General features: G+C 41.9%; 1 protein-coding gene across 2 annotated transcripts in view; it reads right to left on the bottom strand.

Annotated features, from left to right (window-relative positions):
• The window catches only part of PARN (poly(A)-specific ribonuclease), a 170,610-nt gene that overhangs the window by 120,814 nt on the left and 26,114 nt on the right, over nucleotides 1-23,682 (bottom strand). Inside the window, exons 13-18 of one of the 2 annotated variants that reach the window (XM_007188366.2) lie at nucleotides 21,949-22,026; nucleotides 17,603-17,646; nucleotides 16,024-16,066; nucleotides 15,236-15,311; nucleotides 13,096-13,206; nucleotides 12,722-12,791 (exon numbers count right to left, since the gene is read on the bottom strand). In XM_007188366.2, the coding sequence (XP_007188428.1) occupies nucleotides 12,722-12,791; nucleotides 13,096-13,206; nucleotides 15,236-15,311; nucleotides 16,024-16,066; nucleotides 17,603-17,646; nucleotides 21,949-22,026 (422 nt within the window). The remainder of the gene's footprint in view (nucleotides 1-12,721; nucleotides 12,792-13,095; nucleotides 13,207-15,235; nucleotides 15,312-16,023; nucleotides 16,067-17,602; nucleotides 17,647-21,948; nucleotides 22,027-23,682) is intronic. The other variant, XM_007188367.2, reaches the window with a different exon arrangement.

The raw sequence follows: 23,682 nt of genomic DNA, 5'->3' as shown, positions 1-23,682 counted from the left end.
CAAAAAGGGCAAAGGTGATATTCAAAAATGCACACAGGGGTACTTCCCTGGCGGTCCAGTGGTTAAGACTCCGTGCTTCCACTGCAGGGGGTGCAGATTCGATCCAGGGAACTAAGATCTTGCATGCCGTGGGGCATAAATAAATAAATAAAGTGCTATGGAAAAGAAATGGCTGGATATATCCTTTGCAAAAAAAATGCATGGGCTTCCCTGGTGGCGCAGTGATGGAGAATCTGCCTGCCAATACAGGGGACACGGGTTCGAGCCCTGGTCTGGGAAGATCCCACATGCCACGGAGCGACTAGGCCCGTGAGCCACAATTGCTGAGCCTGCGCGTCTGGAGCCTGTGCTCCGCAACAAGAGAGGCCGCGATAGTGAGAGGCCCGCGCACCACGATGAAGAGTGGCCTCCACTTGCCGCAACTAGAGAAAGCCCTCGCACAGAAACGAAGACCCAACACAGCCATAAATAAATAAATAAATAAATAAATAAATAAAAAATATTTTTTAAAAAAATGCACACAGGAAGTCCTGAAGGTCAATCAGGAATACTTTGCACGTAGGCTCAATCCTCGGGGAATCGAAAAGATCATTACAGCTTGTTAAAATTCTGCATGACCGAGTCTATGTGTAAAGCCAATAATTCTATTCAGAAATGAAACAAAATACTTAATTTTGCTCCTGCAGCAGCATGCTTTCCAATGCTGTTAACTGATGGCAGAGAAAGACAGTGAATCAGTGAGGTGCACTGAGGGCCACTTTAAGAAGCAATTGGCAGAAAAACCAGTAATGCCCAGTGCAGTGCAGTGGACGTGCATCTGACAAAAGGCCCAACACAAAGGTTAGGTTATAAGTGGACAATGATATATCCACCTGACAAACCACTGAAGGCCAGTGACATGATGCTGCTAACCACTAGTTTTACTGTCTTTTGTAAAATCCTTTACTGTATTTTTTTAAGTTACAAAATTATATAAATAGTACAACTCAATTAATAAATGAAATAGAGATAGAAAACACACTAGTAGGAAATACACTAAAATGACAGCTTTTTTTTTTTTTTTTTCTTTTTGGCTGGTGGAATTACGAGTGGGTAATTTGTGTTTCAGTCAGGAAAAATATATATTACTTTTTTAAAGGACGAAGTCCCTGACCAAAATAACAGTATTTATTATGGCACATTCAGCCTCGTTTGATCCTCTGGAGTCTGGAGGACAGGCAGGCATCAGTCCTGTCATACAAGGAATGAGGAAGCAGGTTTTCCCAAGTCCAGTGGCTCACCCTTGGCCATCATGGGAGCAGAGACAGACTCAGACCCAAAGCTTCCCACTACAAGCCCTACACTAAAGGCTCCTGCCTTCTCTCTGCTGGGTACCCACTCCCATCGGGCTTTAACCTGAGCTACTTCCAAAGCCTCCATGTGAAACAGTGAGCCTGCTGTCCATGGGGTTTTTTGGTAATGCTTTAAGATCTGATTAAATTATAGCTTTGTGTGATGGGGCAGAGTCCCGATACAAGAAATGATGTTGCTGTCTGAGAAGAGCTTTGGGTAGGCTGAGGAAGGCAACCAGGATGACCGAGCAGAGAAGAGAGCCATACAGCTGCAGGTCAAAAGGACAACCTTCCCATGTTTGCAGTGCAGAAAGAGCTGCTATCTGGGCTACCTGGGCATCGGGCCTTCCAGTCACACCTGCCCCCACACACCATGATCACCATCAGGAAAGCCAGTGCATCAGCACATCTCAGGGTTGAGCGAGACACTGAGGTGTCTGAATGCTTATTTTATGCAGGTCAGATTTGTACACATACACACAGGCCTGAATGATCTAGAAGGACGTCTGATGTTACGGCATGTCTTCCTAAAGGAGAACAGTGTTTATTCTGGTGTCTTGCCTGAGCAAAAGGAAAATCCTCCAGCCTCCAAGCTTCTCATTCTTCCATCTAGAGACTCAGTATTTCAATAAATGAGTAAAAATTTGCATTTGCTCATCTGCTTTCATCAAGACTACACTTCTCTTCCTAAAAAGCTTTACCTCAAAAAAAAAGACATTTCCAAGTAAAACTGCACTCCTCTTATACCATTAAAGACTGGAATACAGAAATGTCGAGTAAAATCTAATCTCAACACAATTTGAGCAGTGAATTAATTTGTACCTCACCCCAAGTCCCAAGCCTTCCAGAGGAAAATTGAAACCTTTAACGATGGCCAGCTCTACTGTACTTGCAAATGGTCTTGGTATTTCCTTCAGGGCACAGCAGTAAAAGCACTTCATAAGAACCTTGTATGCAAGGGCTCATCATTATACATATTTATGCGCTATAAAAAACTAATTTTATCATCCAGGGTAGGAAGCATGCAGACATCTCTCACAGAATAAGCTCATTTGTTTTGCTCACTAAAGACCTCGTGTAAAATAAGAGGGCAACCGCTGGCTACAGGAGCGTTACTGGGGCACCAGGTATTTCCATTTCACGCAGGGGGTGGGGCGCGTGCAATTTCCATCTAGCCACTTTATGTTTTGACAAATACAGCATTACCCGACATTTGTCCCGAAGCCAACTCATGTCCCTTCTCAAGCAGAGAAATAACGCAAGCAACAAGGAGGGGGGAAAGAAAGGAAAGAAGAAAGAAAGAAAGAAAACCAGCAGCTCATGTAAACAGTCTCCATCAAATGAACCATATCAAATTACATCAAATAAAAGTGTTAAACTAAACCTTGTACAAAGGCAACGTCCTCAGGGCCTATAAAACAGCAGATTGTAAAATGTCAGAGGAAACCAGTCCCCCACAATCCAAGGGTCAAAGTCAACGTCTTTTAGAATCACTGCTCAAGCCAAACACAGAGAGAAAGAAATCTTTCAAAGATACTAGCGTTATCTCTTAAGAAAATGTGCCACTAACTGTAGAACTGTGTCTTTTAGAGACTGCTGCTGTGGAGGAAGAATCCATTCCCAGCTGCAGACAAACCTGGGTTATCCCTGACTCTGCGGTTTCTGGGGCCCTCAGCAGATGGCCTCAGCTCTCAAATGGGGACACTATTACCTACCCCCTCAGGGCTGCTGTCAGAAATTACAGTCAATGCGGGTGAAATCCTCTGAACCGTGGAAGATGTTCATTGGAGAAGATATTTGGTAGCTAGTCTAAATTTCTTAGAGTACAGCTAACCCTTTTTAAAAAAATATTTATTTATTCATTTATTTGGTTGCACCAGGTCTTGGTTGCGGCAGTCAGGCTCCTTTGTTGCAGCTCCCTGGCTCCTTAGTTGCGGCATGTGAACTCTTAGTTGTGGCATGCATGTGGGATCTAGTTCCCTGACCAGAGATCGAACCCAGGCGGCCAGCATTGGGAGCGTGGAGTCTTATCCACTGCGCCAGCAGGGAAGTCCCTCACTGCTAACCCTTGAATCATATAAATTAACTGTTAAATAGTCTTGGAAATAACTATTACCTACTTGTTCATAGCCAGGGCCAAAGCAAGGCAAGGAATACCTAAGAATGCTGACTTCACTACCAACATGTCTATTCAGTGGGCCTCCAAAATGATATATCCACATTCTAATTCCCAGAACCTGTGAACACTGCCTCACTTGGACAAAGGATCTTAGCAGATATAACTAGAAATTAGGTTAAGGACCTTAAGATGAGGACATACCCTGAACTATCCAAGTGGACCCTAAACGCCATCACAACTGTTCTTATAAGAGAAAGGTAGAGGGAGACAGGACACACGAAGAGCGGGAGGCAATGGGACAATGGAGGCAGAGATTGGAGTGATGCGGCCGCAAGCCAAGGAGGGCCAGCAGTCACCAGATGCTAGAGAGACAGAGCCTCTGGAAGGAGCACAGCTGTACCTATATCTTGATTTCAAACTTCTGGCCTCCAGAACTGTGAAAGAATAAATTCTGTTGTTTTAAGGCACCTACCAAGCTTGCAGTGATTTGTTATAGGAATCATAGGAAACTAATATGATATCCTGCTAGGGAGGAGGCAAGCTGTTTAAACAAATATCCAGGGATTGATTTTTTTTAACCTCAACAAATTACTTGTTTATCGTTACGATAAACAAGTTATTAAGCCAGAGGGACGTGTACTTTAAAGCAACCAGAGCAAATACAAGGCTAGAACGGGCCCACATGTGGACAGCCCCTGGGGGCCCACAGGGCTGGCATGCCAAGTAGAGGTATGTGGAGTGGGTGCCCTTTAAGGTTTCTCTAAAAAGTAGCCTTTTGACAAAGCCATGGTAGCAGCTTGCCTGATAAATCTTTTGGCAAACAAGATTGCAAGGCAGAAATTAGATAAGGCAAAATCAGCTTGAGGCAAGCACCCCCTTCCATGGAGAAGCCAACGACTAGTTTGGAAACAAGCACTAAGTTCCCAGTATTGAAAAGCCCCACATTAAAGGCTTCAGGATATTATAATGTGCCCTAGACTTGCCTTGTCTTTCACCTTTATGAAAATCAGTGTACTAACTTTCAGGGCAATCAAACCAAGCCAATCCTTGGAGATTCTTTCCATCCTAGTAATTTGGGAAACCCAAAGTAAAATGAACATGAGTTGGGGCAAAATAAAGGGCTTTGGTTAAGGGATAGGAGGATAAAATACATCCTGTGTACCAGGGAAAAATACATTCGGTAAACTAGGGAACAATTGGCTTCAAGTCTTCCAGAATCTGGGAGGCTGCTCTAAGCGTTCGTAATAGTGTGATTTTTACTCTTCATGGCGCCTGACTCCAAAATTTGCACAATTTGGAAGAGGTTGAGAATGGACTCCGCTTCTATTAAAAGGCTTACTCCCTAGACTCTTAATAATTAAGAAGCAGCGTCCAGGGACTTCCCTGGTGGCGCAGTGGTTAAGAATCCGCCTGCCAATGCAGGGGACACGGGTTCGAGCCCTGGTCCGGGAAGATCCCACATGCTGCGGAGCAACTAAGCCCATGAGCCACAACTACTGAGCATGCACTCTAGAGCCCGTGAGCCACAACTACTGAGCCCACGTGCCACAACTACTGAAGCCCACATGCCTAGAGCCAGTGTTCCACAAAAAGAGAAGCCGCCGCAATCAGAAGCCGGCGCACTGAAACGAAGAGTAGGCCCCGCTCACCGCAACTTGAGAAAGCCCGCGTGCAGCAATGAAGACCCAACACAGCCAAAAATAGTAAATAGATAGATAGATAGCTAGGCAGTTAGATAGAAGCAATGGGATAATATATTTTTTTTTAAAAAAAGAAGCAGCGTCCACAACAGTTCTAACTGGTTTAGGACGAGTGATGAGCTACGTTCCCTATCCCTGGTTCAAGACCCATTTTTGGTAGAACTGAGGGGACAGAGGACATTGCTCCTGTATTCAAGCACCATTAACATAAAATTAAAGGACAGCTAATACCGAGTTCTTGGGAAAGCCAGCCCATCGGAAAGGAAGGGTCCCATAATCAGCACTGCTATTATTCGCCTCCGTTCTGCCTCCCCTGACCTCCTCGCTCTGGCATGACCGGGGGCTCCGGGGGAAAAGGACGTGCTCAACACAAATGCTCCTGGTGGCAGACGAATGCAGGAGGTGTCCGCTTCACTCTGCTGCTCCCCAGTCACACAGCCTCACCAGCACCCTGAGGCTCAGCGCACACGAGTGCGACCAACACACAGAGACGTACTCTCTTCTCATTCACAACCCAGCCTCGCTGCAAGACCTTTTTAAGCAAGATACGAAAACAGTTACGAAGTGCTTTCTTAAGCGGACTTCTAGGTCGCTGTTCTCTATAAAAACAGATTTTATTGGCACCACACACTTCTGCCTCTCTCCTCCTGTCAACACAGAGAGACTGTCACCCAAGGAGCTGAGGTAAGTCCATACAGCCCGCTCTGTTTATCTGCCACTGTCCCCAGTACCGGGAAAAACGAGATTCACGTTATCTTCTTGGAAGTTCACTGTGGTGACGGTCACAGCCGCACTCAGCACAACCGCTCCACGCCATGTCCTATGCCAGCAGCCTGATCGACGGGGCTCTGCAGCCTCGGGGCGGCCCCCCAAGGTGGATGTTTACTACCCCCATTTCACAGAAGCAGACCCGGCTTCAGAAGGCGGGGTAATGAGAACCCAGGCGGCCCCCACTGAGGCCCCTGCTGCCTTGCCTGTGAGCAAACCTTACGGAGGGTGTGGCACTGCTCCCCGAAACAGCAACGCAAATAGAAAAGAAAAATCCTCCAGGTGCTTGCAAAATAGCAACCGTTTTAATAGATTAAGATCTCACCGAAGCAATGAGTTGCTCAAAAAGAAACAGCTCACAAAGGGACAAACTTATAGAGACAGAAAAGTAGATGAGAGGTTTACCTAGGGCTTAGGGGAACGGGGAATGGGGAGTTATTGCCTGATGGTTATGGAGTTTGTTTGGGGTGAGGAAAAAGTTCTGGAAATAGATAGTGGTGATGGTTGCACAGCACTGTGCATGTAATTAATGCCACTGAATTGTACACTTAAAAATGGTTAAAATGGCAAATTGTATGTTACATGTATTTTACCATAATTTTAGAAAATGCGTAATGTCATGTACCCAAAACCACTGAATTGTACACTTTAAATGGGTGAATTGTATGGTATGTGAATTTATATCCCAATAAAGCTGTTTAAAAAAATAAAAAAGAAAGAGCTTTCAAAGGGTCACTTACAAATGTTATTTCTTTACTTTCCTCTCCCAGTAAAAATCTACAACTGAAAATGCTACCCAGCCCAAAGACTGGGATATGACCATATGCCTCGGGGGGGAAAATAACAAGCAAAAAAGATGCGCATGCGAATCTTCTCCCTGAGCACCATTTAGTTACAAGCATGCTTTTTCCTCCCCTCCCTCCCTTTTCTGATCAAGGCTCATAATTGAATACAAAGCCCTACTTATAGGGGGTGTACAGTACTAAAGGCACGATTATATGGTATTTTCTATAAAAACAAAAAGCTCCCAGCACTTGGTCAAAGAAGCAGGTCTTCAAAGTATAAACGTCCCCACAGCAGTGACAAGCTGACTGAGGCCCACGACATGCCAGGCACTGTGCATTTTACATACATTCTCCCATGTCACCCTGACAGCACACCTATCAAATAGATACCAATGTTCTCAACTCCAGATGAGGAAGCTGAGGCACGGGGAGGGTAACTTGCCCAAGGGGGCCCAGGTATAAGCAGTGGGGCTGGGATTCAAATCCAGGTACCTGACCCCTGAGACCACAACTGCTCTCTACTACATGATACCCTGAAGTGAAGCAGTTCTACTGTAGAAATTAATCAAATGATTTTTAACATGTGAAATGCAAATAGAAACCAATTATGTGGTGCACTGTGACACTCACAGCTAGGCTTCCCAACAGCACAAACTGTGTTGTAACTCTTGCTTATGTTGGGAAATTGGAAGTCTCATGGGGGGAATTACTGTAACACTTAAAACAATAGACTTTATTGATAACCAGGCTGAACAGGATCTCAGTAAAGACACATTTGCTCCATCGCCCAGGATGCTAAAACCCGACGGCAACTGCTGGGAACCAGGACAGATTATAGCCTTTTGCCCTCTTGTGGCTCCAGTACCTTCTGCTCCTCTGTATGAGGAGGGGCAGGCCGGACACGAGAAGGTGAGGTGAGGGCCTCCCTGCAGGGGGTCGGGCACCACTCTCGTGGGAGACAAGCAGGGTCTACACTTCCGGACACGTGGGTCGCCTGGCGAAGGGCAGCTGCTGGTAAATGAGGCAAATAAGCATGGGTCTGTCCAGTACCAGTGAAAGAAAGGAGGTTCAGCGCAGATCTTAAGTATTCTGTTTTCCTACAATCCGTCAGTTTAAAATCTCTCTGATGTGAAATACGAAGCACATGCGGATTGTAAGAAAAAAACCTGCTGCTGGAACGTGATTGTTTTCCACAGAGGAAAAGGGAGAAAGTATCGGTGTGCTTTATTTCAGGTGCCGCAATGATTCCTCCCACTCTACACTTATCACTGTTTTATATACCTATACAACCTTCCATAAATTGCTGTCTTCATTTGAATAACAAAACTCTTTAAAATGCTCCATATCAAAGCAATCTTGCTCCCATTACGTACCAATCTGACATACTTCATCATCATCTGATTTTTCATAAGCAAACACTAAAAGGTGAGTACAGGAAAAGTGGACACTTCACATTTGCTCCAGTTTTATATCTGCATGGTAACAAATTTTCTTCTCTATCATGAAACTAAAAACATAAAACACATTCTGCTACCACATCTATTGTTTTGAATCTCCCAGTGTGTTAAATTCTCTTGTATTTCAAGAAAGGAAAATAATATATGCTAGCCACCTACTAAGTTCTAGGAACTATCAAAAATCCTTTTGCATCTCATGCGACCTTTATAATTTCCATGGGAAGGGAATAGTTCCACCCCTGTTTTTACAGAGGAAGAAACAAATTGTCGTCTTACGGCTTGTTTCCTCACCTACAGCTTAGATAGAACATATAGCCATGTCATCCCAGGAAGACCCAGATTTCTTCAGGACTCCTGTTCAAATTCAAAACACTTGTGTCAAGCACCAGGCAGCCATCCTGTACAGTAAAGTGCAGGCAGTTCTTCCTTTTTAACTCCACTACTAGAAATTAGCCAAAATAAGATACGTGCTCATTTCCTTCCTCCTTCTAAGAACTGAGGTAAATAGAAAATAACCTTCCCCCAAAACCCTTCAGAAAAGGTTATCTACAAAAGAGTTCAAGATGTCTTGCAGAAACAGATGGCTGTTAATAAAACGTTAAGGCAAAAGCCTGATTTTGTGCTTTCTGTGGTGCAATAAAAAGTAAAAGCATAGAGTATTTTTAGCTCCTTCTGGACTAAAAAGATTTCACCAAAGGCTCTTCTCTAAGTCTGGTTTTCGATGCATTGATGAAAACTGACCAAGGTCATAAAAGAAGGTAAACCACTTCCTGAGCAGAGAGCCCATGACATAAAGGAAGAGCAAAGTGCACACAGCCCATCATCAGCAGTGGTCTCACCCTGATTTCCGTCGCTCAGCAATCTTAGGACTTTCATTCTGAGTCCAAAAAGGAAGGGAGAAATATGGGAGGTGCCAAGGCCGTGAAAGAGACAAATGGTACCATGTGAAGTCCTGCTCGGAGATTCTCCTGGACAAACAGGGCTCAGAAAGCACCCTGTACTGCACTCAGTCTGCATTCTGCTCAAGCACCAACTGTCTCGGGATCTTCTCCATAGTTGACTCAGTAAAGCTTCCCCAAAAAGCACACCTAACACAGTCAGATGCTGATTTAGAATAATGCAGAAATAGGTGGAGTTTATCTCCCCTCAAGGTCTACTTTTTAAACATAAATCTGGTGAGAGCAGAACAAAATATTATTTGCATGTGTAACTGTCTCATGTCCATCCAAATTTATATTAGGGCTATGCATGTTTGGTTAAGCTGACATTGAGGAAAGGCTGGTGCCAAAACAAATAAACCCTCAGAAAAATTTACAGATTTTTCTAAAACCAACCACTTGAGATAACATTGATGGCAATTGCTGGATGTTTTTCTACAAGGGCAATCTTGAAGAAAAGTAATAAAATCAAGGTTTAATGTCATAAACGAAACCTGCATTTAAGTAAGAATGAGGTCAATATTAACACAAAAAGAGATGTCAAAAGAAGCAACTGCTTTTCCCACTTTCTAAATGGGTTAAGAATGGATGGCTGACTATGGAGAACAGTATGGAGGTTCCTTAAAAACCTAAAAATAGAACTACCATATGACCCAGCAATCCCACTAATGGGCATATACCCAGAGAAAACCATAATTCAAAAAGAGTCATGTACCACAATGTTCATTGCAGCATTATTTACAATAGCCAGGACATGGAAGCAACCTAAATGTCCATCGACAGATGAATGGATAAAGAAGATGTGGCACATATATACAATGGAATATTACTCAGCCATAAAAAGAAATGAAACTGAGTTATTTGTAGTGAGGTGGATGGACCTAGAGTCTGTCATACAGAGTGAAGTAAGTCAGAAAGAGAAAAACAAATACCATATGCTAACACATATATATGGAATCTAAAAAAACGGTTCTGAAGAACCTAGGGGCAGGACAGGAATAAAGACGCAGACGTAGAGAATGGACTTGAGGACACGGAGAGGGGGAAGGGTAAGATGGGACGAAGTGAGAGAGTAGCACTGACATAGACACACTACCAAATGTAAAACAGATAGCTAGTGGGAAGCAGCTGCATAGCACAGGGAGTTCAGCTCGGTGCTTTGTGACCACCTAGAAGGGTGGGATAGGGAGGATGGGAGGGAGATGCAAGAGGGAGGGGATATAGGGATATATGTATGCGTATAGCCGATTCACTTTGTTATACAGCAGAAACTAACACAACACTGTAAAGCAATTATACTCCAATAAAGATGTTAAAAAAAAAAAAAGAATGGATAGCTGTACTTGACCAAGCTATTCCAACATAGAATAAAAACAGTCCTTATTTTGCACTTCAAATCCTGCTGGAATTTTTTTTCCCTTTGAAGATGAAGATTCTTCCTTTACAGATGGGGAAAAATAGAGCAAAAAAATCAAAGTGGCCAAGAATTTTCAGGGCAATATCACAGGAGGATTCCTCAATCCTCAACTATTTTTGATATGCATCTAGGTTTCAGCAAAAAATAATCTGAATAGACACAAGTCCCAATTTAAAGTAAAGTTATGTGTTTACTGCCCAGTTCTTCTGAGTAATATCCTTGCACATAATTAGCAATAATAAATTGATCTAGAAATATATAAAGTCTTATTTAAACTTCTAAATCAAAGCCTATTTTGACTGCTCTTCATTTTGGTCACACAGATGACTGATAAAACTAGAGACAGCCCCTATCTAACCCAGTTTGTATCCATCACTTGATTTTATTAGAAGCTGGTTTTAATGGAGAAGCAGGATTGTTGTTTTAAATATTTAAACATGAGTAAACATCTCCCAGTTGGAAAATATTGTTAAACAACGAACTTAACATCAAAAACACAAAAATGCAGGACTTCCCTGGTTGGTCCAGTGATTAAGAATCCTCCTTCCAATGCAGGGGACGCGGGTTCGATCCCTGGTCAGGGAACTAAGATCCCACATGCCACGGGGCAACTAAGCCCACGTGCTGCAACTACTGAGCATGTGAGCCACAACTACAGAGCCCGTGTGCCACAGCTACAGAGCCCACGTGCTCTGGAGCCCATGCCACAACTAGATAGGAGCCCCTGCACCGCAATGAAGAGCCCACGCGCCACAACGAAAGATCCGGCATGCCACAGCGAAGACCCGACGCAGCCAAAAATAAAATAAATAAACATTAAAAAAAACACAAACATAAAAATGCAAGGAAAGGCCACGATCCAAACAATATTTAGTGTCACCTGCAGATTCCAGTCAATGACATAACTGTCTTTCCTAAGATTTACAAAGATAAACACTACCCCCAAAATTAGAATTAAGAGCTAAGAAAAACCTATTTTGAGCTGGATAGACAGCTAGAACTCAACTGTTAGCAGAACTAATTTCCCATGCAGAAAAATTCAACTTAATTTTCAATATACACTACATTGTTACCCAGTCCTCTTTGAAAGATGTTTTGAAAAGTCAAACACATTTACCTCTGAACTTCCACAGAAAAGAAAAACGAAGATTAAAAAAATAAGAAGCCACAGTATGATAAAATTCACTAACTCAGACTACACAAATTCCAAGCCTATAGGAATCCAGATGGTTGGAATTAACATCTGTCTCTGCAGCATGTCACCTACAAACAAGCACTGTGATACTGGTATTTATACAGACTCTGAAGGAGACAGCATTCTTACTCGGTACAGCACTGATGGAAATGTAAAGTGCTGCATATAATGTAAGGAAATGATGTAACCAACCCAACACTGAAACAGTTCTTTCTCTCAGTGGTAGTGATCGATGTGGGCTGCCCTGTTCTGTCTGGCTTGCCCTCAATCTCCTAGAACCAACCCTATGAAGAGAGCTGGGGTAAAGACGAAGGTTTAGGGCTCTGGCACGGAGCCAAACTGTGGCCGGCTTGAGGATCACATCCATAACTTTAGCCTCGACTGTGCCAAGAAAGCACAAACCGCACTTTGAAATAACTATCTGAGATTCTTTGGAAATGCTCTGAACTTAGACGTTTCCCCGAATCACAATGACTTCCTCCAACAATGAAGGTATCCGAGCAAGCTTTTACTTCATTGGATCCATTTAGATGAGGGCTCGGGATGCAATGATAATCAAAACTTCTCCATAGATTATCTTAAAAGCCATCTGTGTAACCAACATCATCTTAGATAGAACATTATTTAATCAGATAATAATGCAAGCATAAATAATAATCTCACACAGAAAGCTTGTTAGGGGTAAGTTAGGTCTGACTGTGTACACAGACACATACACACAGTCTCCCTTGTGAGTCATTTAAATTCCAAAACCACCAGTTCTTTGTCTTGGAAGAGATGTGCTACCTTCGATAATGTTTTCTTTCTTTCTTTTTTTTTAGCCAATATATTTAATAAATTATTTTTGAAAAGGTCAATTTCTATTTTTCAAAAAACATCTGAGTCACCAGAGATGAAAAATATCTTATCTAAAAATACCCTAGACCTCCCAATCACCTCTAACAGACATCCCAGATACTGGGCTCTTCCACAGTAAGAGAATGCTGGGGGACTGGGACCCTGATTACTTACTTGTTAAAAAAAGGTTCGATGAGTTTTGATCTGGCAGACACATGAATCTTTGGAGGACTAAGAAAAGAACCTAATGAAAAAAAGCAGAATATTATATACAGTCAAGTAGACAAAGCCTGAAAAATATCTTTAAATCAATGGTATGGTTCAGCAAGGGTAAAAGGTACTTATCCAGGCCAAGTACACCACAGGTAAGCGGTGATGGTTCTCCCCGTGTACTCTCCATCCCCCGCCCTAACATCCTCCCCCTCCTCCCACTCCAACCTCAAAACCCTCTCACTTCTCACTGGGTGAGTGGATCCCAGGGAAAGGGCAGACAGGGAAGATCCACTCTGGACCACGGTGTGTCTAACAGAAACATGTACAGTGAGTACCTAGGTAGTTTGCCATGGAGATGAAACACAGTCCTGTGATATAAGCATCATAGCCTGCCTCGTGGAGCTGTTCAGAAGCTGTGTCATAACTTGGAAAACCTTCTGCACTTTCTAAAGAGGAAAAAAGAAAAAAAAAAAAAAAACAGTTTTCCCAAGATCATCACAAATCATGAAGACCGGTAAGTGCACTGCCCTGCCAAATCCAAATGGCATTAGTCTGTGCTGCAGAAATATCCTAAATAGGCAGAAAGAAAGCTATCTATTTCTAAATTCTCTCCACACAAGACCTTGAGATAACAGAGTCACTGAAAACAAGGGCTTTGCTCTAGACTAGAGAAATGCCTCGGTTACATTATCAAAGACTCAGCCACAGGCCTCGAAACTGCACGCAGGTGGGTGCTATTTACAATCATGCATAACTCGCTCTGTGACAACGATTCCTCTTCTGATTGGGACGCAACAGGTATTTCAGAGTAATGATTAACAGCATGGCCTCTGGCGTCCCACTGTCTGAGTTTGAATCTTTGCTCCACCACTTATTTGCTATGTGATCTTGGGCAGATCACTCCCCCTCTGGGCCTCCATTTTGGTAGAATGGAGATGATAATCAAAGCTCCCTCATTAGGCTTTTGTGAGGATCAAATGAGCTAATATAAGTAAAGCTCTTACACCGTGCTTGGTACACGGTAAACGCTCTGTAATTGTTATCTGTCAATACCCCAGGTAACCCTCCCCAAAAGCAAAAGACTCCAATCAAGATTGGCAGCTCAATTCAATACTATCCTTTACTATGTCTCCAAGCTTACAGATCTAAAGATGAAAGCACAACTAAGTCCAAAAATAGATCAGAACTTGCTGTAATGCTGCCCTTGGAACGTGGGGCCACTTCATAGGAGAGACCATTTTATAACATGACTCTTTGGTCACACTGATATACACAGATGCTGAGAGAATCAGGTCTAAGAAGAGAAAGCTGCTTTAGAGTAAACTCTCTACCAGAATATTATACGGAAATAATAGGATAAAACTATAACTCATAGATAATTATTTCCTAGAACCATTCTGGAAATGAATATCAAAAAGGTTACAACAGAATCAAAAGCATGAGTGGAAATTAATAATGAAAAGGATACAATTGTTTTTACGTCAATACAGTGCTCTTTAAGCAAGAATTCTTTAACCTCAGTAAGTATCAAATATTAGACTTTAAGCTTAAAAAAAAGTCTTTTAACATGAGAGCCAACTAAGTCATAGCCTCTACCCTGCCACCAGCTGAAACACGTATTTCCAAAATCAATTATTTCCATTATATAGTTAGAGAAAAGGTCTAGGCTTTCTCCCCTCCACCAACCCCCCCACCCTTTTCTTAATTCCTTTTTTGGACTATTCCAGAAAGGGAAGCAAATAACTGTAGCCTTGGCTGCTTTAGTACCTTCCACTGTCAATTTCTGAACCATCTGTCCTATTATCAAGGTCTTGGGAAGTTTGCAGGCTGCAGCTAAGGGAATGTGAGTTACGGTATCAAGCAGCACAACTAGGCTAAGAGGAACCAAGGAAGTAACACCTGGAAGGTTCACCAAATACCTGGGTAGGAGTCATGGCCAGACGTGGCAACACATCTCTGCCCCCAAGAAACATTCCTCCCTTTTTGGTTTTCCTCACTGCTGCTGTTGGGTGCCTAAGCCACCTCTGAAGGAGGAAGGGCTGGGGCCCCTCCTTCCTCATCTGTAAACCCAGTTCTTGGGCTTTCCTGAGACAGAAAGCATATTTTCACTCTAGCCCTTGCAACTAATCACCAAGTTTGTCTCCTCTGAAACAAAGCACCATAAAAAAGAAAGACACATCGAGTTTAGGGAGAATTCCAAGGGTTAGGAAATAAAAAGCCCTGAAGCTTCCATTGCTAAACTTCTCAGTGAACAGGCTACCCAATCCTACTCACGTAAAATAGATGTAGGATTAGAAGACCACCTTTACCCAGAAAACAGTAATTCAACCCATGGCATGAGCAAGTTAATTTAGCCAAACTCAACAAATGTACAATGTACGTAGTTTCTAGAACAGTTCCACCTTTCTTCTACGATAGACATCCATAATTATCACCAAGAGTTTGGGGCTTTTCAGGATCATTTTATATTCTTACCAACTTTAGGAGGGTTGAAAGGTGTCTCTTTTAACCGCTTTTCCAATTCCGCAAGGGATGTGTTGTTAATGATATCCTGCAAACCAGTAAGCAGAGAGTGATGAGCCTTCATCATCTCAGCGCAACATACATTAAAGAGATTCACTGAGTGTCAGGAAAAACAACACCAACAACAAAAAACATCTTGTACTGCCCCCTTGTGTTCTTTAAAGAAACACAGGAGTCGTTTTTTTCAATGTGAAAGAGAAACGGCAAGTTTAATTTCCACCATATGGAAAGTACAGCCGTATGAAAGGTTTTTACAGATGTGTTAAATATCTACAGAACTTTGGCCGGAAAGCTATACTGTTCTGGCATTCATTTCACTCAGCCATATAAAGTCACTTCAGAAAGTAGCAAATGATTATACTTTTATCTGAATTCTCTTGATTAGAATATATATCCAAAATATATAAAATAAGGAAAAGAAATGAAGGAGTGTATGCATGTGTAACATATTCAAAAATACATCATATAATATTAAAAATTTACATTCAGAAAGAATAAAGGAGAAAATAAACCCCACAATTCTACCACCCAAAGACAACTAACTGCTATTCACATTTTGATATATTTATTTCTAGTCTTTTTCCAATTTCCTTTTTCCTCTTTTGTTCCTTTCTTTCTTCTTTTTTTGGGGGGGGGGTGAGGTTTGAAAATGACATTTCAATAGACCAGAATTCCAAAGCTCTTCGTAGTAATTCAGAAAATTTCAAGCTATAGCTTGATAGTTCAGATTTTAAAAATACCTTAAAAGGTTGTGTGCTGGCCATCAATTTTGTATCCAAGAGTCTAAAAGCAAAAGAATTTTTAATAAGGTAAACAAAATGTATAGCAATGTTCAAAATGTATTTTACCCAAATGAAAGTCTTAAAAGTGGACAGAGGAATTAAGCACATCAGCCATTCCAACCTAGTGCTGGCATCTCTGCTACATTAGATGAGGACTCAGTCCCCTCATCCAGGGACTTCATCAAGAGACTGTGGGAAAGTCCACACCCAGAGCACAAGTTCTAGATTTGCTGAGAGGGCATGGGCTACACTGACCTCAAGGGTAAGTTAAATATCCTCATATGTTTTTACATGGATCAAATACTGTTGCAGGTCTAACACTCTCAAGCTGTTACTATCTCCTACCACTACCCAGATTTGTAGGATATAATTTCTTGCAGGGTCAAGATTTGCATTTGGCAATTTCATACTATTGTTGTTATTTCTTACTATTCTGCTTCAGACACTGGAATACTAAAAAAAAAAAAGAGAGAGAGACACTAATATGAAAACTGTTTCTTCTCACATAAATGTGAGCACTGCAGATAACAGGACAGAAATAGCCTGGCTGAAAGAGCAACTGTCCACCAGCCCTCTTCAGACAGGTCCTCAGACGCAGACCCTTGCTCTGCGGGCTCCACGTGGCTGACGTGGACCTATCAGAACACACAGTACTAACCGTGGACATTATCAGGTTAAGGCACTGACTTAAAGCTGAGAAAAAGAAACTCTCTAGGCAGACAGTTCTTGACCGACTACAGAATACTCTCAACTGGACATATTCAACTCTGTCCAACTATATATTCAACTGTCTCCAATATTCAACTGAATACCCTCGACTGGACACTTCACTGTGACAAGGTTCACCCGATATACAAGAAAGACAAGAGCCAACTCAAGAAGACCTCACCAGTTCCTCAGATAACGGGAGGTGGGATGAGAAAAAAGCAGCTGCTGTCCATTTTCACCCTCAGATCGTTTCTGATTTTTAATTTTTAACAACAAAACCAATCACCAATTGTAAAAGCAAACCATCACAAAGGTAGAGCTGTTAAGCCATTTCCCAGCTTATGTGAATGGGACTGTCATCATGACCTAATGGTTTTAATAAATTACTGAATACCTGTTTGTATTATGGATGCCCTGATGACTGTTTTAAATGAAAGACAGGGGCTTCCCTGGTGGTGCAGTGGTTAAGAATCCGCCTGCCAATGCAGGGGACACAGTTCGAGCCCTGGTCCGGGAAGATACCACATGTCGCGGAGTAACTAAGCCCGTACACCACAACTACTGAGCCTGTGCTCTAGAGCCCACGAGCCACAACTACTGAAGCCCGCGTGCCTAGAGCCCATGCTCCACAACAAGAGAAGCCACTGCAATGAGAAGCCCACGCACTGCAATGAAGAGTAGCCCCCACTCGCCACAACTAGAGAATGTCTGCATGCAGCAACAAAGACCCAACACAGCCAAAAATAAATAAATAAAATAAATAAATTTATTAAAAAATAATAATAATAATAAAAAATAAATGAAAGACAAATCCTCAAAGAAAGCTTACCTGGGGAAGACACATGTTGTCATCTCCTTAAACTCATTTAAGTCCTAAAAAACAAGAGGATGACCTGTTATGATTTTACTCATACACTCACAATATTTAAAACATAAATATTTAAAGTCCCATAGCTCTCTTCTCAAACCGTGATACCTCAAACAGGCCCTTTAGGCTAAACTGTCAGGCCCATATCTTGTTAATAATTACTTTCTAAAAATCTTGTCAATTTCCTCACTGATTGGGAATCATATGACCTGATATTAAACTTCTGCATAACCAAAATAGACAAATATGAACATTTTATGGCTGAAATAGGAGGGGAAAAAAGGTTTCTATTATATGTAGAAAACTGTCAGTAATAGCTCTATTACACAACTCATCATAATAGTGAGACTAGTAGAGTTATTTAAATAAAATGGTTCACAATATCCTGTGATAACCCATAATGGAAAAGAATATGAAAAGGAATATATATACATATGTATAACCAAGTCACTTTGCTGTATAGCAGAAATTAACACAACATTGTAAATCAACTATACTTCATTCAAAATTTTTTTAAAATAAAGTGGTTCATGCAGGAAATAGACATATTGTAAATTAGGTTACACTTTTAATGGAAACACCATTGAAATACTGGTTAAAATGGCCACTAAAACACAGACTTTCCAATACACATGATTCTTGTTTAACTACTCAGAAAATTGCTTAAGTGGCACCAATAGCAAGTGCCTAAATTAGACAATTCATTTCCCAAGTTTATTTGCTCAGGAAGTCTGGAGCTGGAATGAGATTGCTCTCATTTTGAATTAACTCATTTGCATACATAATTGCCACACTGTACTGCGTAGTCATACTCCTGACCCTTTGTAACTATACTTCTCTTCAGTGTTATTCATGCTTCATAGGCAACTGCCATTTCCCATTAGCTTTTCAAGCCTGTAAATAGACTGTATTTAGCTAGCGTGAAATATTTACCAGCTTTTCAATGGCTATCATTAAATTAATGAACAATACATGAATAAGTGGTTTCAATGCTAAGTCAAACAAAAATGCAATAAAGACTGTAACCTCTCAATACCATTATAAAGCCTCACAAGCAAAAAAAAATTAGAATTATGGCAACTTCCAGGGCCAGCATATAGCAGAGCTCTAAACTAGTGCCTTCTAAAAGGTCATGCTGAATGAAATACCAAGAAGACTTTTAAAAGGAGATTCTCCCCTAAAAGACTGTTCCAAAATATGGATTCTTTAGTATACTTTTAAATGCAACACTTGACAACAGCATATGTAAAAGTTCTACCATTTTAAATAGGTCTTGCTCTCTACTGTCATCGCTTCTTCTAAAGGTAGATGGAAGAAAACCATTTCCTCCTTCCAACAATGACAGAACACAAAGAAGTTAAATAACATACTCAGGTCACCTGAGTAATAAAACAAGGGATGAAACTGCTTATCCTAACCCACCTCCTACTTTGCAACAAATCATATGCTCTTTCTAGTAGAATTTGATTCAAAACTAGTTACATTCAAGATAACATTTATTAAGTGCTTACATGCTAAGTGCTATGCTAGGCATTTAGACACAGACAATAAAAAAGTTATATTCCTTGTCCGGGACTTCCCTGGTGGCGCAGTGGTTAAGAATCCGCCTGCCAATGCAGGGGACATGGGTTCAATCGCTGGTCCGGGAAGATCCCACATGCCGCGGAGCAACTAAGTCCATGTGCCACAACTACTGAGCCTGCGCTCTAGAGCCCGCAATCCATAACTACTGAGCCTGTGTGCCACAACTACTGAAGCCCGCGTGCCTAGAGCCCATGCTGTGCAACAAGAGAAGCCACCACAATGAGAATCCCGTGCACCACAATGAAGAGTAGCCCCCACTCGCCGCAACTAGAGAAAGCCCACGCGCAGCAACAAAGACCCAACGCAGCCAAAAAATAAGAAAAATAAAATTAAAAAAAAAAAAGGTTATATTCCTTGTCCAAGGAGCGAATCACCTAGAAGGAAAACGGGCATAAGTTGTAAAGACAAAATTTATGCAACAAAAGAGGTACACAAACAAAAAGAAGTTTCTCTGAACTTCTGTGGGAGTTCAGAGAAAGGAAAGATCACTTCTTGGGCAAGGCAGCAGGCAGGGAAAACTTCACGGAAGAGGCGTAAGCTGGACCTTGGTAAGACAGGTAAAGCCGTATATAGCAAACACTGAAAAAAGCTAGAGAAAATTCAAGTTGGAGGAAATTATACACCCAAACCAAAGACATACAAAGACACTTTCCAGGGGTAAAAATGAGCCAGTCTTGCTGGGAATGAGGATGGTAACGAGTGACTAGATTACACAAGAAGGCTGGGCCAGATCACAGAAAGCTTGATATGCCAGGCTAAAAAGAATCAACTGTACAGAAAAACAAAGAATGTGGGATTAATTCAGAATTTTGAGCAGGGTTAGTGATGTGAACAGAGCCATACATCAGGAGATTATAAAACTGACACAGTCGGAAGATACGCATTTGTTAAATCAATATTTAATGCCTCTTACATGCCAAGCTCTGTTTGGTGTTCAAAACACCTATAAACACAGTATTAAATACTTTCCTCTTTCCTTACAGATACCTTCACTGCTTTAAAGGTCAAAAAGTCGTGAGAGAGACTGCTACTATTCGGCCAATAAGGAGTGAATGATCTGCAATTAACATTAGCTCTTTAGATGTACACAATGCAAATTCACACCCATCATGTTTGTTTTGAGGCTCACAACTATGATGCCTTTGAGTCCCAGAGGGCGATACAGTTGTTATGAAAAGCAGGGACAATCTGAAGGTTGCAGAATTAGGACAAGGGAAGCAACAGACCCGCTGTATTCAGAGCTGTGCTGTGTTGGACTTTTCCAAAGAAAAGTAATCAAGATGCCGACGGAACGATGTCTCGTAAGAAATGTGAAGTAACTGAGGCTTTGCAGATGTATAAAAGGCACTGAACTCTAAAGTAGGTATCATCCAATCCAGAAGTCATAAAAGATTAATCTGGTGGTAGTTTAAAGCAGAGGTTGGAAAACCATTGCCTGCAGGCCAAATCTGGCCCATCATCTATTTTTTAAATAAAATTTTACTGGGACAAAGCCACACCCATTTGTTTACGCACTGCATTCTATGGCAGTTTTCAGGCTACAGTGGCACTGTTGAGAGTCCTGACAAAGACTGTCCAGCCTGGAAAGCCCCAAATATTTTACTATCTGACCCTTTATAGAAAAAGTTTGCCAACCTCTGGTTTAAAGGATGGGCTGAAGGTTAAAGCGAGACAGAGAATCCTGCCTGGAGTTTGCTAACTCCAGATGAGAAATAAGGCTACTTGCTACTTGAAATGAAAATAATCCAGATGTGAGAGACAGCCTGGAGACAAAATTGCCAGGATTTTGTAACTGGCCAAATCTGGGGGACAGAGGAAGAGTCAAAACCGATGTTAAAAACAGTATTGGTGACTGGGCATCATTTATAGTAAAGGAATCAGGAGAAAAAACTGGATTGGAGACTAAAGGAAAGAAAGGTTGTGTTAAGTTACACATCTTGTTTGCGACATGTGAATTTTAAACACCTCTCATTCTGAAGGCTATCCAGGTAGAGACATGTGGGGTCCAGCATGAATTACGACCTAGATCTGAGGAGAGATCCCAGCTGGAGAAGAAGATGTGGGTGCCTTCAGCTGAAGTCCTGGAAGTGGGTGAGATGACTAAAGGACAGAAAATATGGAGAGAAAATACAGGAGAGGAGAGGACAGAGTGACGAGGGGCAAACGAGACGAGGCCACGGGCAGTCAAGGAGCAGAAGAGGAGATAGAAGAGAAGCTCTTTTCCCAAAGCTCATGCTTCGGTGCACTGAGATGGCTTGGCTCCAAGAGTAAAAAAAACAAAAAAACAAAAAAACAAAACACCGAGGTCAACAGAGAACCTAAGGGAAGCAGCCTCAAAAGAGGTAACCAAGACTTTTGCACAACCGGATCCAGTCTAGATGACCTCTAGCACCACCCCACCTTCAACGGCCCTGCTATGTCTCATGTTAGCAATACCAAACTAGAAGACCACACCTGCGGCCCAGGAAACCCCCGCCTAGCACTAACTGAGCAAACCACTGGCGCCACGATGAAACAAATGTTTAACCGTGCTCCGGCAATGGCAGATGACCAAAGATGCCTTAAAATGGCTTGTAGGTACATCTCTTCAAAAATGTACAACCCAGCGCAGGCGACTGTCCCTCTGGGAGCACGCTGCAGACAAGGAAATGGCACCCAGCAGAGAACACTTTCTCAGTAATAAAGACTCAGGAATTTTTAATACAGGCTGACAAGTCACTTACCGAGGGCAGAGGGCAGTAGAACTGATGAACTGTGTGCATGACATCCAAGAGCATATTGTGTCCAATGACAAGTTTCCCCTAAAAAAAGTCAAGATTAGGAAAAGACTTCTTGGTACAAAATTATATCAGGACTTGAGAGTGAAATGTGTGGTTCAGTTCCATAAGGATTTTGTACTAAACTTACTTTTTGACACTAAGGAAAAAAAATGTATAAAGATATGCAAATAAAGAAATTTGGGCTGGCTTCATTCCTCTTCTGGTGTTCAATCCAAAATGCAAAGTAAAACTCCAAATGACTTTGATTTCACTGATTTTTTTCTCTGGTTTTTATTCATCTTGCCACCATTCATCTTGCCAAGAATCAGTAGTAAAATTTTTATTGAAGAGCTCAAGAAAGTAACTGAAAATGCTAGGTACCTTGAACTGTTGAATAATTTGTGAACAAACTCCAAATATCTATTTTAGGAGTGTATTCTTTAAAACAACTCACTTATTTTCAAAAGATACATTCATAACAATGCTAAAAGATAAAAATAACTAATTTCTAATTTTATTAAGTAGAATGAGTTTTCGTGTCCTTCATTATCTATGTCGAAATTCATGGGGCTCGTTCTGAAATATTTCCAATGAAATTCACTGCTTTTCAACCAGTAAGGTATAATATATGTGCAATAAATTGATCCATTTTGATAAAAATTAAACTAGGAAAATGGAATATCAACTTGGATCTAGCTAGCCAGGTGACAGCATTTTTAACATAAAGCATCTGGTCACTACAGTGGAGCTTTTCACTGTCCCAGTGGCCCTTCAGAGTAACACTACTTGACTCACAGAGCTAAACATAATTATTTGAAATAAATAATTTTACACAAAATCTCCAAAATCCAACAGACAAGCCGTCCTTTTGGCTCAGTGTGTGGGCACATTCTGAACATCTGTACAATGCTAAAATACCAAATATTGATTAAAACCACAGAGAAGACATGGAAGGAACCCAAAATGGAATACAAACCTGAAAGACGAACCTAACTGTATTATAAATGAATTCCTCAACAACACTGAAGGAGGCTGATAAGAACAGAACTATACGGACTTCCCTGGTGGCGTAGTGGTTGAGAGTCTGCCTGTCAATGCAGGGGACGCGGGTTCGAGCACTGGTCTGGGAGGATCCCACATGCCACGGAGCAACTAAGCTCGTGCGCCACAGCTGCTGAGCCTGCGCTCTGGAACCCGCGAGCCACAACTACTGAGCCTGCATGCAACAACTACTCAAGCCCGTGTGCCTAGAGCCCGTGCTCCATACGGGAGAGGCCACTGCAGTGAGAAGCCTGCACACTGCAACAAGGAGTGGCCCCAGCTCACCACAACTAGAGGGAGCCCGCGGGCAGCAATGAAGACCCAACACAGCCAAAAATATAAATAAATAAATAAATAGATTAAAAAAAAAAAAAGAACAGGACTATGAAAACAGCATATAAGAAGAACTGCATTTCCCAATGCTGGAGAAAAAAAATGTACAAATAAGAAAAGAGAGCAGGTTGAAAATAAACCCTGGGCTTCCCTGGTGGCGCAGTGGTTAAGAATCTGCCTGCCAATGCAGGGGACACAGGTTCGAACCCTGGTCGGGGAAGATCCCACATGCCACGGAGCAACTAAGCCCATGTGCCACAACTACTGAAGCCGCGCACCACAGCTACTGAAGCCTGTGCGCCTAGAGCCTGTGCTCCACAACAA

This window comes from Balaenoptera acutorostrata, chromosome 15, assembly GCF_949987535.1.
Source record: "Balaenoptera acutorostrata chromosome 15, mBalAcu1.1, whole genome shotgun sequence".
Taxonomy (NCBI): Eukaryota; Metazoa; Chordata; class Mammalia; order Artiodactyla; family Balaenopteridae; genus Balaenoptera; species Balaenoptera acutorostrata.
The sequence above is the reverse complement of the archived record's forward strand: the minus strand, read 5'-3'. Positions and strand labels throughout refer to the sequence as shown.